At 33.6% G+C, this 12,869-nt stretch overlaps 1 protein-coding gene across 3 annotated transcripts; it reads right to left on the bottom strand.

Annotated features, from left to right (window-relative positions):
* Nucleotides 1-388: 388 nt before the first annotated feature.
* LOC132304505 (cellulose synthase-like protein B4) lies at nucleotides 389-9,464 on the bottom strand. Of its 3 annotated transcripts, XM_059802227.1 has the most exons (9): nucleotides 9,081-9,463; nucleotides 8,476-8,803; nucleotides 7,992-8,117; nucleotides 6,180-6,296; nucleotides 2,843-3,055; nucleotides 2,579-2,690; nucleotides 2,315-2,502; nucleotides 1,655-2,005; nucleotides 389-1,094 (listed from the first exon to the last, which is right to left on the bottom strand). In XM_059802227.1, exons 1-9 carry the CDS (start codon nucleotides 9,335-9,337, stop codon nucleotides 534-536), a joined length of 2,253 nt encoding a protein of 750 aa, XP_059658210.1. In that variant the 5' UTR covers nucleotides 9,338-9,463; the 3' UTR covers nucleotides 389-533. The 3 variants fall into 3 exon arrangements, with proteins under 3 accessions (XP_059658210.1, XP_059658218.1, XP_059658227.1); XM_059802235.1 differs by lacking the exon at nucleotides 6,180-6,296 and having other exon boundaries at nucleotides 9,081-9,464; XM_059802244.1 differs by lacking the exon at nucleotides 2,843-3,055.
* Nucleotides 9,465-12,869: the final 3,405 nt, after the last annotated feature.

Here is a 12,869-nt window from a genome sequence, read left to right as displayed (position 1 = left end):
ATACAAAAATATCCTTTACTTTAGTACAAATTACCATCTTCCTCATCTAAAGACATATTTAAAATTAAACAACGCTACACAAATTTAATTTGAAATGTGCATCTCGAATATGATGTCACGAAACTTGAAAGACTTTTCTATAGAAAATTAAAAATATAGGGCAATGTTATAATAATCCAGAGTTTCAATTTGTGAAAGCATCGTTTCATATAAAGTCAAACACAATTGAATGGTGTGAATATGAATTAACAGTCTTATATGAAAAATAAAGAAATAAATAAATAAATAAAATAAATTAGGAGAGCATTAATTAAACTACTCGATCAACAGCTTTTAATACGTGATCCATTTTGTTCCATGACATGTAATATTCAATCAACACGCTACAGAAGTCTAACAAGTATAGAATTTCTTGGTCGAAAAAAATGAAGTTATTCCATTTCTTTTCTAAAATCAAATTTCATATTATTTCAAAACTAATTAAATTGTTATCAAAACACAATAACAAATTTTATACTTTCATACCCCAAGTCCTAACCCATTGAAGTCCATTTGCAGAACTGCACAAACAATAAAGCCAATGCCCCGGACTTATATATGGTGGATGAGGGAATCCCATATTTCCCTTTCCCAAACAGCCCCTTAAGATAGGGCCAGAAGCAGAGCACCACATATAGGCTACCTATGAACTCTCCTATCCCACACCCATTCCCATCGTTACGAACTCGTCCAAACCCTAACAGTCCAGTGGCTAGTGCCATCAAGTGCACCAGCAAAACAGTGGTTCCCGGGATGAAAATAGAGGACTCATTGAATGTGTACATTCCAGAATTGGCATTGACATTGTCATCATCATCACTGTTACTTGTTTGCTCTTTTTGTGTAACGTCAAACACCGTATCTGATAGACCTAAGAGCTTTAGTATAACACTTAACATTCCAAATAACCATGCTGTCATCGTGGTCACTCTCCACATTCTCTGATTGTTCCACCATGCGCGGATTGACAGGCCAATTCGAAGATACTCTGATAGGGTATAAAGGTTATAGATGACAAATATCGAAGCCGGTATCAATATGACCGGTTCTCGAACCTACAGGACCAATCAAACTTATTGTGTTATTTGAATTTTATACATATTTTATGTCTAAAGGATTAGTAGTCTGGTAGTACTTTAGTGTGTGTCTCAACAAAGAAAAAAAACTAACTTGACAAAAAGACATTATGTTACCTTTAGTTTTGTGAAAATAGTTGATAAAATTGAGAAGAAAATAACCTTTTTTCAAATAATTAAAATACAATTTTGGAAAACAAATTTATTTTTCTGTTTTAATTGAATTTCAGAAAACGGTATTTAAAAACTATCAACCAAAAATATTTTTATACAATTTTCTAATTTGGTTTTTTGATAAATAAAAAATTATTCTAAGAGAACTTAACAAAAGAAACCTCATTTTGTTGTAGCGTTCGTTAAACTCTATATGCTTGCATGGATGGAGCCCCACTGATTTTTTATTTATTTATTTATTTTTTTGTATAAAAAAATTAAACTAATATTTTTTCTAATTCTAATTTCAATACTCCAATTGCATGAAGCGAAATATAGCCTAAATAAATATTGATTTGGGATGAATGGCTTTGGTTGGTGCTTACCTTGGGCAAGAAGCGTGAGTTGGTGAGGATAGAAAACGCATGCAAAGCAGCATAACACAGCTCTGGAATTGAACGTAGGGGCCAAACTTGAAACCACATGTATGCTATGCATTGCTTCAACTGGAGCTTACCAGTGAGCGTAGCAATCAGTGGGCTTCTTGGGCTAATTAGTATTTCTAGAAGCCCAGTGGCCCATCTCTTCTGCTGGATCATAGACGTAGGCCCACTCGAAGGTACGCACCCTAAAAATGCATCTGGGTCAGGATTACAGTAGGTGGATCTCCAACCCTTCCCATGAATGGCAAGTCCAGTAAGCATGTCTTCTGTTGTAGATCCATATATCCAACCAACCTGAAATGTAGATATCAAATCACCACTCATCACAACTATCATATGTACTACACGTCTACACATGCCCTATTGGGTATCTGCTCTCATTTTAACGCAGAGGATTAGTTTTATGGAGAGTTGTTATCCAAAAAGAAGTAAAATGGGCATAAATAAGTTATTTTTCGAGTAACAAACTAAGAAAGAACTTTTTCTTTTTCTTCTTTTTCACTTTGGATTGAGCATGATATATATAAATTAGGGCATTAATTTGCTGTTATAACTTATAATCTATGTATATACTAACAAACCGCACAATATGTAGTATCTCACCTGTGTACCCCAACTTGTACCATGTTCGTAGACACAACTTGCGACCTTGCAGGCTCTCTCCATTGAAGTTGAAAGATCCTGTTCACCATAAGATTTCCCATTCCATCCTAACAAAATCTGAGCAATTGCTTTGTTGAGTATCTTCGAATTTCCAAATCTTTTCCCCAAGTACTCATTGCTCAATTTACCTAATAATAAAGTGTAATTCATTTAGTTATATATATATAACAAGAAATAATTCATTTAGTCATTTAATTTATGTACCGTTAAATTGTTTCTCATCGGGTGATAAGCCATAAATAACTTTTCTTCTGTGAAAACATCCAGTCCCAGAGTAAAATGCTCCTTGACTCCCCACTACTCCACTCCAAATGTACTATTTTAGACATTAAAGAATAATTTAGATTGATCTTATAAATTTATTCAAAAAATTTCTTATACTATATTAACAAAAAAAAAAAAAAAAATTGTAGTAATAATAGATAGATTGTACTTGTATTAAAATGACAAGTTTAATTAATTACGCACTTCTTGCAAAACCACAAATTGATTTCCAAATGGATCATCCTTTGGTCCATCATAGAAGTATTGGGGGAACTGAACGAATGCACAGTCCCTTTCATCTTCAACACCAAGGTGCAGACACATTGCATGAAGAGTGATTTGTGGATTGTTGGCGTACATATCACAGTCTACGTTTAGCAAGAAAGGAGCATTTGTCATCACTCCGGAAACTCTGGTCTGTTCATGATATTGATCATGTTAATGTTGATAAATTAACAACACCAAAATGAATAATTAAATGAGAATGTCCTATCAAAAAAGTTAAATAACCTTGTATTAGCTGAAGAAATATTCTACAAACAAAAGTCACAAGTCCACTGGCTCAGAGAAAGGGATCAAAACACTTCTTTTTTCATGAAAGGTTTCAACTCTAAGGCAAATAAAAAGAAGGTTCACTCTATTACTGATACAAATGGGAATCAAATTTATGGTCAAGGCTTGCAGAGAGAATTGTTTAACCATTTCCACTTAATACTTGGTCAATCCAGCAGCAACTACCCAGGTATAAACTCCTTCTCCTCTGTCATTAATAAATCTGTACTAGTTCACCTTCTCCTATCTCTCACATCCATACCTACAGATTTAGAAATACAAACTTGCATAATCTTCTTTCACCCATATAAAAGCCCTGGCCAGATGGTTACAATTTAAGTTTCTTTAAGTACTCTTGGTCAGTAGTGGGGAATGATGTAATTGCAACTGTACATTAGAGACTTCTTCATTTTAGAGAAAATCCTAACTGAGATCAACTACTCCAACATTGCCTTGGTGCCCAAAACCCCAAACCCCTCATCACCTAATGATTTTAGACCTATATCTTATTGCAACCTAATCTACAAAACTATCTCTCCAAGCTCATATCAAACAAACTCAGTTTATTCTCCCTATACTCATTAGCCCTACACAGAATACCTTCATTAAAGGGAGACACATCTCTGACAACATACTACTTGCACATGAATTATTGAATGGGTACCATAAAGCAAATCATCCTCCAAATTGTACTTTGAAGATCGACCTAAGAAAAGCATTTGATTCCATTCACTGGCAGTTCATATTGGACACGCTCCAATTATTTGGCTTCCCTGTAGTCTTCATCAATTGGATTTCTCAGTGCATCACTACACTATCATTCTCATTCTATCTCAATGGGGAACTCTTTAGTTTTTTTAAAGGTTGTAGAGGTATTAGACTAGGGGACCCCTTGTCCCCTATGCTGTTTGTCCTTACAATAGATGTTCTAACACTATGTGTCAATGATCAAATTCAGAATAACCCAATGTTTAAGTTCCACTGGAGATGTAAAAAGTTATCCATCACACACCTCACATTTGCAGATGACATACTGATGCTATCACGTGCCAGCTTGTCTTCACCACAGGTTTTGATGGACGCATTGAATAAGTTTTGTAGTTGCTCAGGTATGCAGCTCAATAGGTCAAAGTCCAAGGTATTCTTATCAGCGGTTGACAACACATTGAAAGCTGCTATTGTATCCCTTCTTTAGTTTGAATCAGCCACTCTTCTAGTGATGTACCTAGGTTTACCACTATATTCTACTTCAATAAGGACAAGGGATTGTCAAACCCTTATAGAAAGGATCACTGCTAGAGTTGGAAGCTGGACTTCAAAGTTCCTCTCTTATACAAGAAGAGATGTCCTTGTGAAATCAGTACTTAGCTCTATCCAAGCTTATTGGTCCTAAACCTTTATTCTTCCAAAGCAGGTTCTTGAGCAGATTAATCAAATTCTTAGAAAATTCTTTTGGACTGGAGTTGATCTGAAGAACAATGGAGCTAAAGTTGCGTGGCAGGCAATTTGTAGACCTAAAGTAAATGGGGGGCTTAGTTTTGTTGATTTTGAGCTGGCAAATTGAGTAGCAAATTTGAAGCACATTTGGAAGATTTCCTCAAAGTAAGAAAGCCTTTGGGTGGCTTGGTCTTACACTTCCTCAGTAAAACTAAGAGCTTGTGGACAGTTAAAGCTACTAGTATTAATTCAGGCTTTTGGAGGAAGCTGCTAGGGCTAAGGGATATGGCAAGAAGACTACTGAAGCATAGGGTGGGGACTGGGAAGGACACAAGCTTATTGTTGGATTACTGGCTTCCAAATGGATCATTGATGCAGCAGTTGGGTCTCTCTAGTATAGAAATTCTTCAACTAGACAACAATATTCTAGTTGATAGCCTAATTTCCAACCACCAGTGGGTTCACCTAGCCACCATCTAGCTACACCAATTCTTTCAGTCTAGAGATTTCATTTCTCAGCTACATAAATTGCCCCAACCCTCTACTGAACCTAATTTGTTGAATGGATGCCAAGCCCCTCAAGAACTTTCTCAATGGCACACACAATGAAATACTTTAACCCTCCCTCACCAGTCTTCCCTTAGCACAAAGTTGTGTGGTTTAAACATCATATTCCTAAACACAACCTAATTCTTTGGCTGGCTGTAAAGAAAATATTGTACACCCTTGATGCCAAACCTGTTCCCTACAAGCACTACACAAATTCCTGCTACCTGTGTAACAAAGAATGGGAATCAATTGACCACATTTTCTTCAAATGTGAGTTTACCTCACACATTTAGAGGTTTGTCTAAGATACTGCAGGTTTCTACATTTTGCCAAACAATTGGAATGACCTTCTCCAATGGTGTTCATCTTACTGGTCCTCAAGTGCTTTCTTCCTCCATAAGTTACTTTGGGTTACAGCTGTCTACTTTATTTGGATGGAGAGGAATGCAAGAGCTTTTAGGAACCAAAATTTTTCTTCTTCCAGCAACATTGCTCAAGTTAAGGGATGTGTTCGAGCAAGACTAGCATCAATTAAGCTTAGAAATAATTATGACTTGAAGAGGATCACATCTTCCTCTCAACTCCACCTTCGTTTTCAATAGGGTTGTGGTCAAACCTTGCTGATCCCTTAGAATGGGGAAGTTGTTGTTGCTCTGTAGTACACACTGCAGCTTCTTGGACACATGGGCTGTTTTTGAAGTGCTACTGGTGCATGTTAGGGGAATTGTTTTGGCTGTACCATGCTCCTAGTGCATGTTAGGGAAATTGTTTTGGTGTACCATGTATGTGGTATCTCTTTTGATGTTTCTTCTCCCTAATTGGGACTCCATGTACATTCTTTCTTCTCATATATACAAGCTTACCCTTTAATTAAAAAAAAAATGAATAATTAAGAATATTATATAATATGAGATATGGAAATGCATGTATGTGTATATAATTATAGACAAAGATTTTGTATATAAGTTAGAACTTCTTTGTCGGTGATGAAAAAATTTCTCACTAAGACATTCATTGCGCCAGCTTTGAAGTGATGTGGATGCTTTGGACGCTTCTCTCTTGAAATGTAGACTAGATGTGGCAATCCATTTGAATCACCCTCCTGGTTCTCCCATATAACCTGTATTGACCATTTTTACAATGAATTACAGAGAAAATACTATTTTCTGGTGGCCCTTGCACTTTCCTGCTATACAAACAGTATAATTTAAAGGAATTTTAAAACACTCATTATTGTCCAAATGGAGATATATAAATCAAATCTTGAAACTTCCATTTCAAACTAGAAGATTAATATACCGTTTGGTTAAGCTCTCATCTATTTCATAAGTAACATATTCTGGAGCCAATTAAAGGGGCGGGGGATATGCTAAAATTTTAAAATTGCCCCTCCTCGATTATATTTAATTATGGGTTAATTATGGGTTAAGTGCAAAAAAACTCCTCATAATATATAAAATGTGCAATTATCTGTTATTCAAAAAATTCCACTATTTTTTTCAATTTGTGCATATAAGGACAAATCATAATTTTGACAATAAAATTACTATATTAACCTTACTTTACCATTTAAAAAAAAAAAAGAAAAAAAAAAGAAAAGAAGAAGAAGCAAAAGGCAAAATGTATAAATTAACCTTAAATTCATATTTTCCTTCTCCGCCTGCCATAACATAACAAACCCACTACATCTACCAAGCCTTATCTTTTATTCCATATATGTAAATAAACCCAACTATTTATAAAAGTTTGAGACAATACTGTTTAACTAGTAAGGAATGACATGTTGTATTCATGCTCAAAGTTAAAATTTGAAGAAGGAATAGGTAAGTGTAAAAATTTGCAGAGAAAAACTAAACTAGTCCACACAAATGAAAATACTCATAAAATTGATCCAAACTTTCTAATATTGCTTTGACGTGGCCTCGTCTGAATACAAGAAGTAGTTTTCTATCTAATTTTTCAGCTATTTTCATAAATCCTTTTTATTTTATTTTATTTTATTTTATGATTTCCATGTATTTATACCGAAAATTTGTAATTGGTTCATATTTTTTTCTCTTGATCTTCTTGAAGAGATTGAAAGATTGCTGATTTTTTGGAGTGGGTCAAGCAACGTCTTCCCGGTTGTGCTCTCTGGCTCTATGCTGATACTATGAAATTTCTTGGGGCGTGCGTGCTCTGTTTTAGAAAGATACTATGTACTACCAACGACATAGAAATTTTAGAGAGAGAGATTATATTTTCTTACAATAGGAGAGTTCTAGGAATGGAAAGAAAATATACAGAAGTCATAGAATTAGAAAAAAATATTTGCAAGAAAAATCATGTTTATATATATATATATTGAAATATATAATGTTCTACAAAAATAAAAATAAAAAATAAAAATAGTGTATAGATGCCAAAATCTCACTTGACATACCAAATAAAATATAGTATCCTAAAAAAATAAAAAATAAAAATGATGTTTTTTTGGAAACAAATTGCTAAACAGCAACATAGAAATATTTTAGAGAGAAAAATAATATTAGAGAGAAGATTTCCTTGGATTGGTCTTCAAGTACATCCAAATAAACTCATTCTGTTCAAATATCCAAAATTAGTATGTAGGGACATTCTCGTTACACAAAAATGGTACTTCTGGATTTTCAGAAAAAAAATTAAAAAAAAAAAAAATTAAAATTGATATCACTAATAGCTATTTTTCATCAGATTTATTCAATAGGGAATAATTTGCTCAAAAAATGAATAATACAAGAAGTTATATGCACTTTTTTTATACAGTGACAATATATATGATGGACTATACGCATACCTTAATAATTGTTTGATGGTTTCTGCGATCTATATTTGAGAACACTGCAAAGTCGCCAGTTAGGTCACATGGCAAGGACCTTGTCGCAGCATCTTCAACTTTCTGACTAAGCTGTTCATATGCATCCTACAAACAAACAAACAAAAAACGACACACATTAATTTGTACATTTATCGTCATTGTCAATCCTTATGTAACAACTTTTATTTGTATCTCTTAGAAAATCATGACTAATTACCCTCCATTTTTTGCCAAACATCTTTGTACGTTCTGAAAAATACTTCAAGAATTTAGCCAAGAAAAGGAGTAGTTTAAAAACACATGTAAAAATGTTTAGCATAAAAAATAATTTTCGACAAAGAGTATGTTTTACATGGAAAGAATAAAAACTAAGAAAGAAATTTCAAAGACTCATTTGAAAAATAAATAAATAAAACCAAGAATCTGAAATTAGTAGGACACATAAACTCCAAACATTAATTACCTTCATCTTTATCCATTCTTGCTGGAACTCCATGGAAGTATCATGGCCTAACGACTCGGTCTTTCTAGAAAAGTATCGAAATGGAGCTCTAATATTAACTTTGTACTTCTTACAGAAAGGAACCCAGAGCTTTGCAAACTTGGAAGCTTCAATTAGGGCATAAAAAGTGAGAGGGGAAGCACCGTCGTCGGAAACATAGCAAGCCAACTTGTCAGCTGGGTAATCTAATGCTAACAAGGATAGAACAGTGTTCACAGTGATGATTGGTGGTTCTAGTGCAGCATCTGCTGTTGTAACAAACATGTCCACTGGAGGGAGTTCACGAGCCCTGTTGAAAAAAAAAAAAATTAAACATACATATAATCTTAATTCGTCAACTAAGATACCAGGCCTCGAACCCTACTCAAAAGGTTGAAGTACAAATAGACTGTAAACCGAAACAGACTTGGAAGGATGGGTAACATACATATAATCTTAACGGAGTTATATGTAAACAACCACTTTAATTTTGTACATGCTTATATGTTATACCATTGCAAAACATGTTCATATATATGTGTGCTTGCGCGCGTAGAATAATTTGTAGTTTGTGTATTTAATTATACCATTGCAAAAGTCTTTCAGGGTGTGTTATGAAATCCACTTGATTCCATTTAGTGATGACAGTAAGAATCCATACGAAAGTGAAGAATAGCTCGCAAAAGAAGGCCATGAACCAAGAGACGCCATGGTTTTCGCGGTTAAGAAGACGATAGACAAGGAGGGAGATGAGAAGGAAGAGGATAACGAGTTCCACAGCTCGTGGTATGGTGTTTTTACGACGAATTCGTTCATATAGTGGGAGAGAGACTGAGCTGGCCATTGAACAAGCTAAGAGTACTGTGATAAACTAGCTAGAGTTCTGGGTGTGTGTGTGTGTGTGTTTATTTTGCCTTCTTGGCCTGCATGTGTTATGTTTATTATTGTAGATTTGTGTGCTAGCTAACGTATGGAAGTGCCATGTTAATGTCCATCCACATATATAATATGTGGCCAAGATTTATATTTTAGTGATGTGGTGAAGAAAGCATATCCTTTGTTGTGAATTGTGAGAGGTATGTTGAATAAAAATAAGTTTAATTTTTTAAATCAATAATAAATACACATATATATAAACATTGATTGATATTCACCTTTGAAAATATGTTTGTATTTATTATTGATTTATATATATATATTACTAGTACTGTTTATGAATATTAATGTCTTTTTTTATCTTTTTATTTTTTTCTTCGCTGGCAAAGACAAAAGCAGACAAAAGTCCTACGACATCTACAACACAACAAACACAAAACACACAAACCCAACATACAACATACACAACAAACACAAAACACACAAACCCAACATACAACATACACAACAAAACAAACACACTTGTGATCAACACGATAACTCTCCTTCAAATTAGTAGTATGATTATTCCAAATTCAGCATGCTCAGTACCATGAGTCAGGGTGATAGCAAGAGCTGACGACCAAAGGAGGCACACCCTTGCTGAAACAATAACTGCATTTCTTGGATAAAGTGGATTTTCTTCAAATCAGAACTGGTTGTGAGCTTGGTTGTTGTTAGTCTGGCTCTAACACAACTCTTCACCTGAGCTATGATGCTAGTGGATGGGGCTGATATGTTTATAGCTCTAGCATTCCTCTCCATCAGTCCATCTAGATGAAATAAATAGCCGCAGCCCAAAGTAATTTGTGTACTAAGAAATCTGAGGAGTTCCAGTGGGCAGTACACCAATGTAGTAGTTGTGTCCAAATGTTAGGCCTGATGTAGAATCCTGCTAAAATTATGGATTTTACCATCCATAATTTTATTTTATTTTATTTTTTTTGGTTTTGTTTTTTTAGTATTATTAAAATTTTGTTAACCAAGATAATAAATATCTATATCTACGTATCTATCTACCTATATTATTCTAAAAGTGTAATCTCATTTCTTAATTTATTAATAATTTTTATTTATTTGTAATTTAGGGTTTAAGGGATGGCTAGTTTCGTCATTTGACATGCTTGATATTTTCTGAATAAAATAGAATTAAAAATTTAGGGTCATTTATGACATTTCAAATGACAGGAGGTGTTAATGTAAACAAAGTCGTTAATTAGTTGCTGAGTGGTGTTGACTAAAATATCAGGAGTATCAATATAATTTATTCTAAAATTTTATAACGATTTATAACAAAATTCATCTATGTAAATTTTTAAATATGAAATAATTAATATTGTTTTAGTAAGCCAGTAATGTGATGTATATCCACAATTAAAGAGTCGCAGGCCATTTGGAAGGTAGTTTCAACATCAATGGTATACTTCCATGACAATGACAACAAATGTAAATGAATATTTATTGATAGAACGACCTGTGTTAATTCATTTTAAATTTAAAATTGATTGAATTGCACTAATTTTTATGTATTATTAAAAAGTTACAAAATACTCCTATTATTATTATTATTATTATTATTATTTTGTTTTTGACAAATACTCTCAATTTATTGAAAGTTATAAATTACTCTCTATTTATCAAAAGTTGAAAATTACCTCATTTGGTAGTCAAACATTGAAAATTTAATTTTAAAGTGGTCACATGCAACCGATGTAATACAAACAGAATATTTCGACAAAAATATCTTTATGCATTCAATAAACACTCTTAACTTCTTATTTGTAAAACCAAATATAAATAGGAATATGTAAGGGTATTTTTGTCAAACAATCAACCCATGTGAACATGCCTGACCACATTAACCCAATGTCGGAAAATTTGTAACTTTTTGATAAATTGAAGGTATTTATTAAAATGCCTTTAAAATAAAAGAATAAAAAATAAAATCCACAAGTGTTATTATGTCATTGTGCTATATCAGTGTTGATTATCATTTATATATACATCATCTTCATATTAATGTACAGCTAAAAAGTCTAAAATGCATATAAAACAATCAATAATTAAAATCTATTCTATGGAATTTTTTTTCTTCTTATCTAACTATGGAGAGTATTTACCATCTCTACAAATCTCTTTATTTTTTAGAATATTTTTATAATTAACAAATTCCTACACTCTGTTTAATATTCTAGGATCCTTCCATCCACGAGTGTAGAACACTCCACAATTCTTCACACAAATTTAAAAGATTCTTTATTTCTTTATTTATTATTCTCTTATGTCGTATAGACGGCACAACGTTGTGTATCGCCGCCTGCCATTCTCTGTATATTTGGCCACATTATAAAATTTAATGTTCAATATTGCTTATAAGAATTCCAAGAATTCCAAATGAACAGTACTGATACACACTCAAATTTGCTGCCAAATTGGTTAAATTAAAGGATCTGTTGAAGTCCATATATCCGTAGTGTTAAGTTGCTAACCCATTGAAGTCTTGCAGAATTGCACAAACAATAAGGACTAGTTTGGTATGGTGGAATGAATTGAAATGGAATAAGAATGGAGGGGGGAATGGCATGGTCATTTCTTTTGTTGGAATGTAGAATGATTTTAATGGAATGACCATTCTCCAAGAATACTGGAAAATGATAATTCCAACTTTAAAATTGGCACCAAATACAAGAATAGAAAAAAACCATTCCATTCCAATTTCTTTAATTTCATTCCACCACACCAAACTAGCCCTAAAGCTAACGTCCCAGACTTATATAAGGTGGATGAGAGAATTCCATATTTTCCTTTCCCAAATAGCCCCTTAAGATATGGCCAGAAGCAAAGCACCACACACAGGCTACCTATGAACTCCCCAATCCCAAACCCATTCCCATCATTGCAAACTTGTCCAAACCCTAACAAGCTGATGGCTAATGCCATCAAGTGCACCAACAAAATAGTGGTGGTCGGGATAAAAATGGGGGACTCATTGAATGTGTACCATTCAGCATTGGCAATGACATTGTTATCATCATCACCGTTACTTGTTTGTTCTTTTTGTGTAACCTCAAACACCGTCTCTGATAGATCTAAGAAATTTCAGTATAACACTTAACATTCCAAATAACCATCATGACATCGCGTTCACTCTCCACATGCTCTGGTTGTTCCACTATTCGTGGATTGACAGACCAATTTGAAGATACTCTGATAGGGTGTAAAGGTTGTAGATGACAAATATTGAAACCGGTATTAATATGGCCGTTTCTTGAACCTACAGGAACAAATCAAACTTATTGTGTTGTTGGAATTTTAAATTTTAAATGTATTTTATTGTCTAAATGGGTGTAGTCTAGTGCTTCTTTCTACTTTTATTAAATAAAATGTCCAGAATTTAAGTCCATAAAACAAAGTGAGCATGTGCCTAAACAAATGAAAAACAAAACTTATTTACCAAAAAT

This window comes from Cornus florida, unplaced genomic scaffold, assembly GCF_030987335.1.
Source record: "Cornus florida cultivar Cherokee Brave unplaced genomic scaffold, ASM3098733v1 CherokeeBrave_3.0.0_Hap2_Chr01, whole genome shotgun sequence".
Classification (NCBI taxonomy): domain Eukaryota; kingdom Viridiplantae; phylum Streptophyta; class Magnoliopsida; order Cornales; family Cornaceae; genus Cornus; species Cornus florida.
This window is presented reverse-complemented; position numbering and strand designations above follow the sequence as displayed.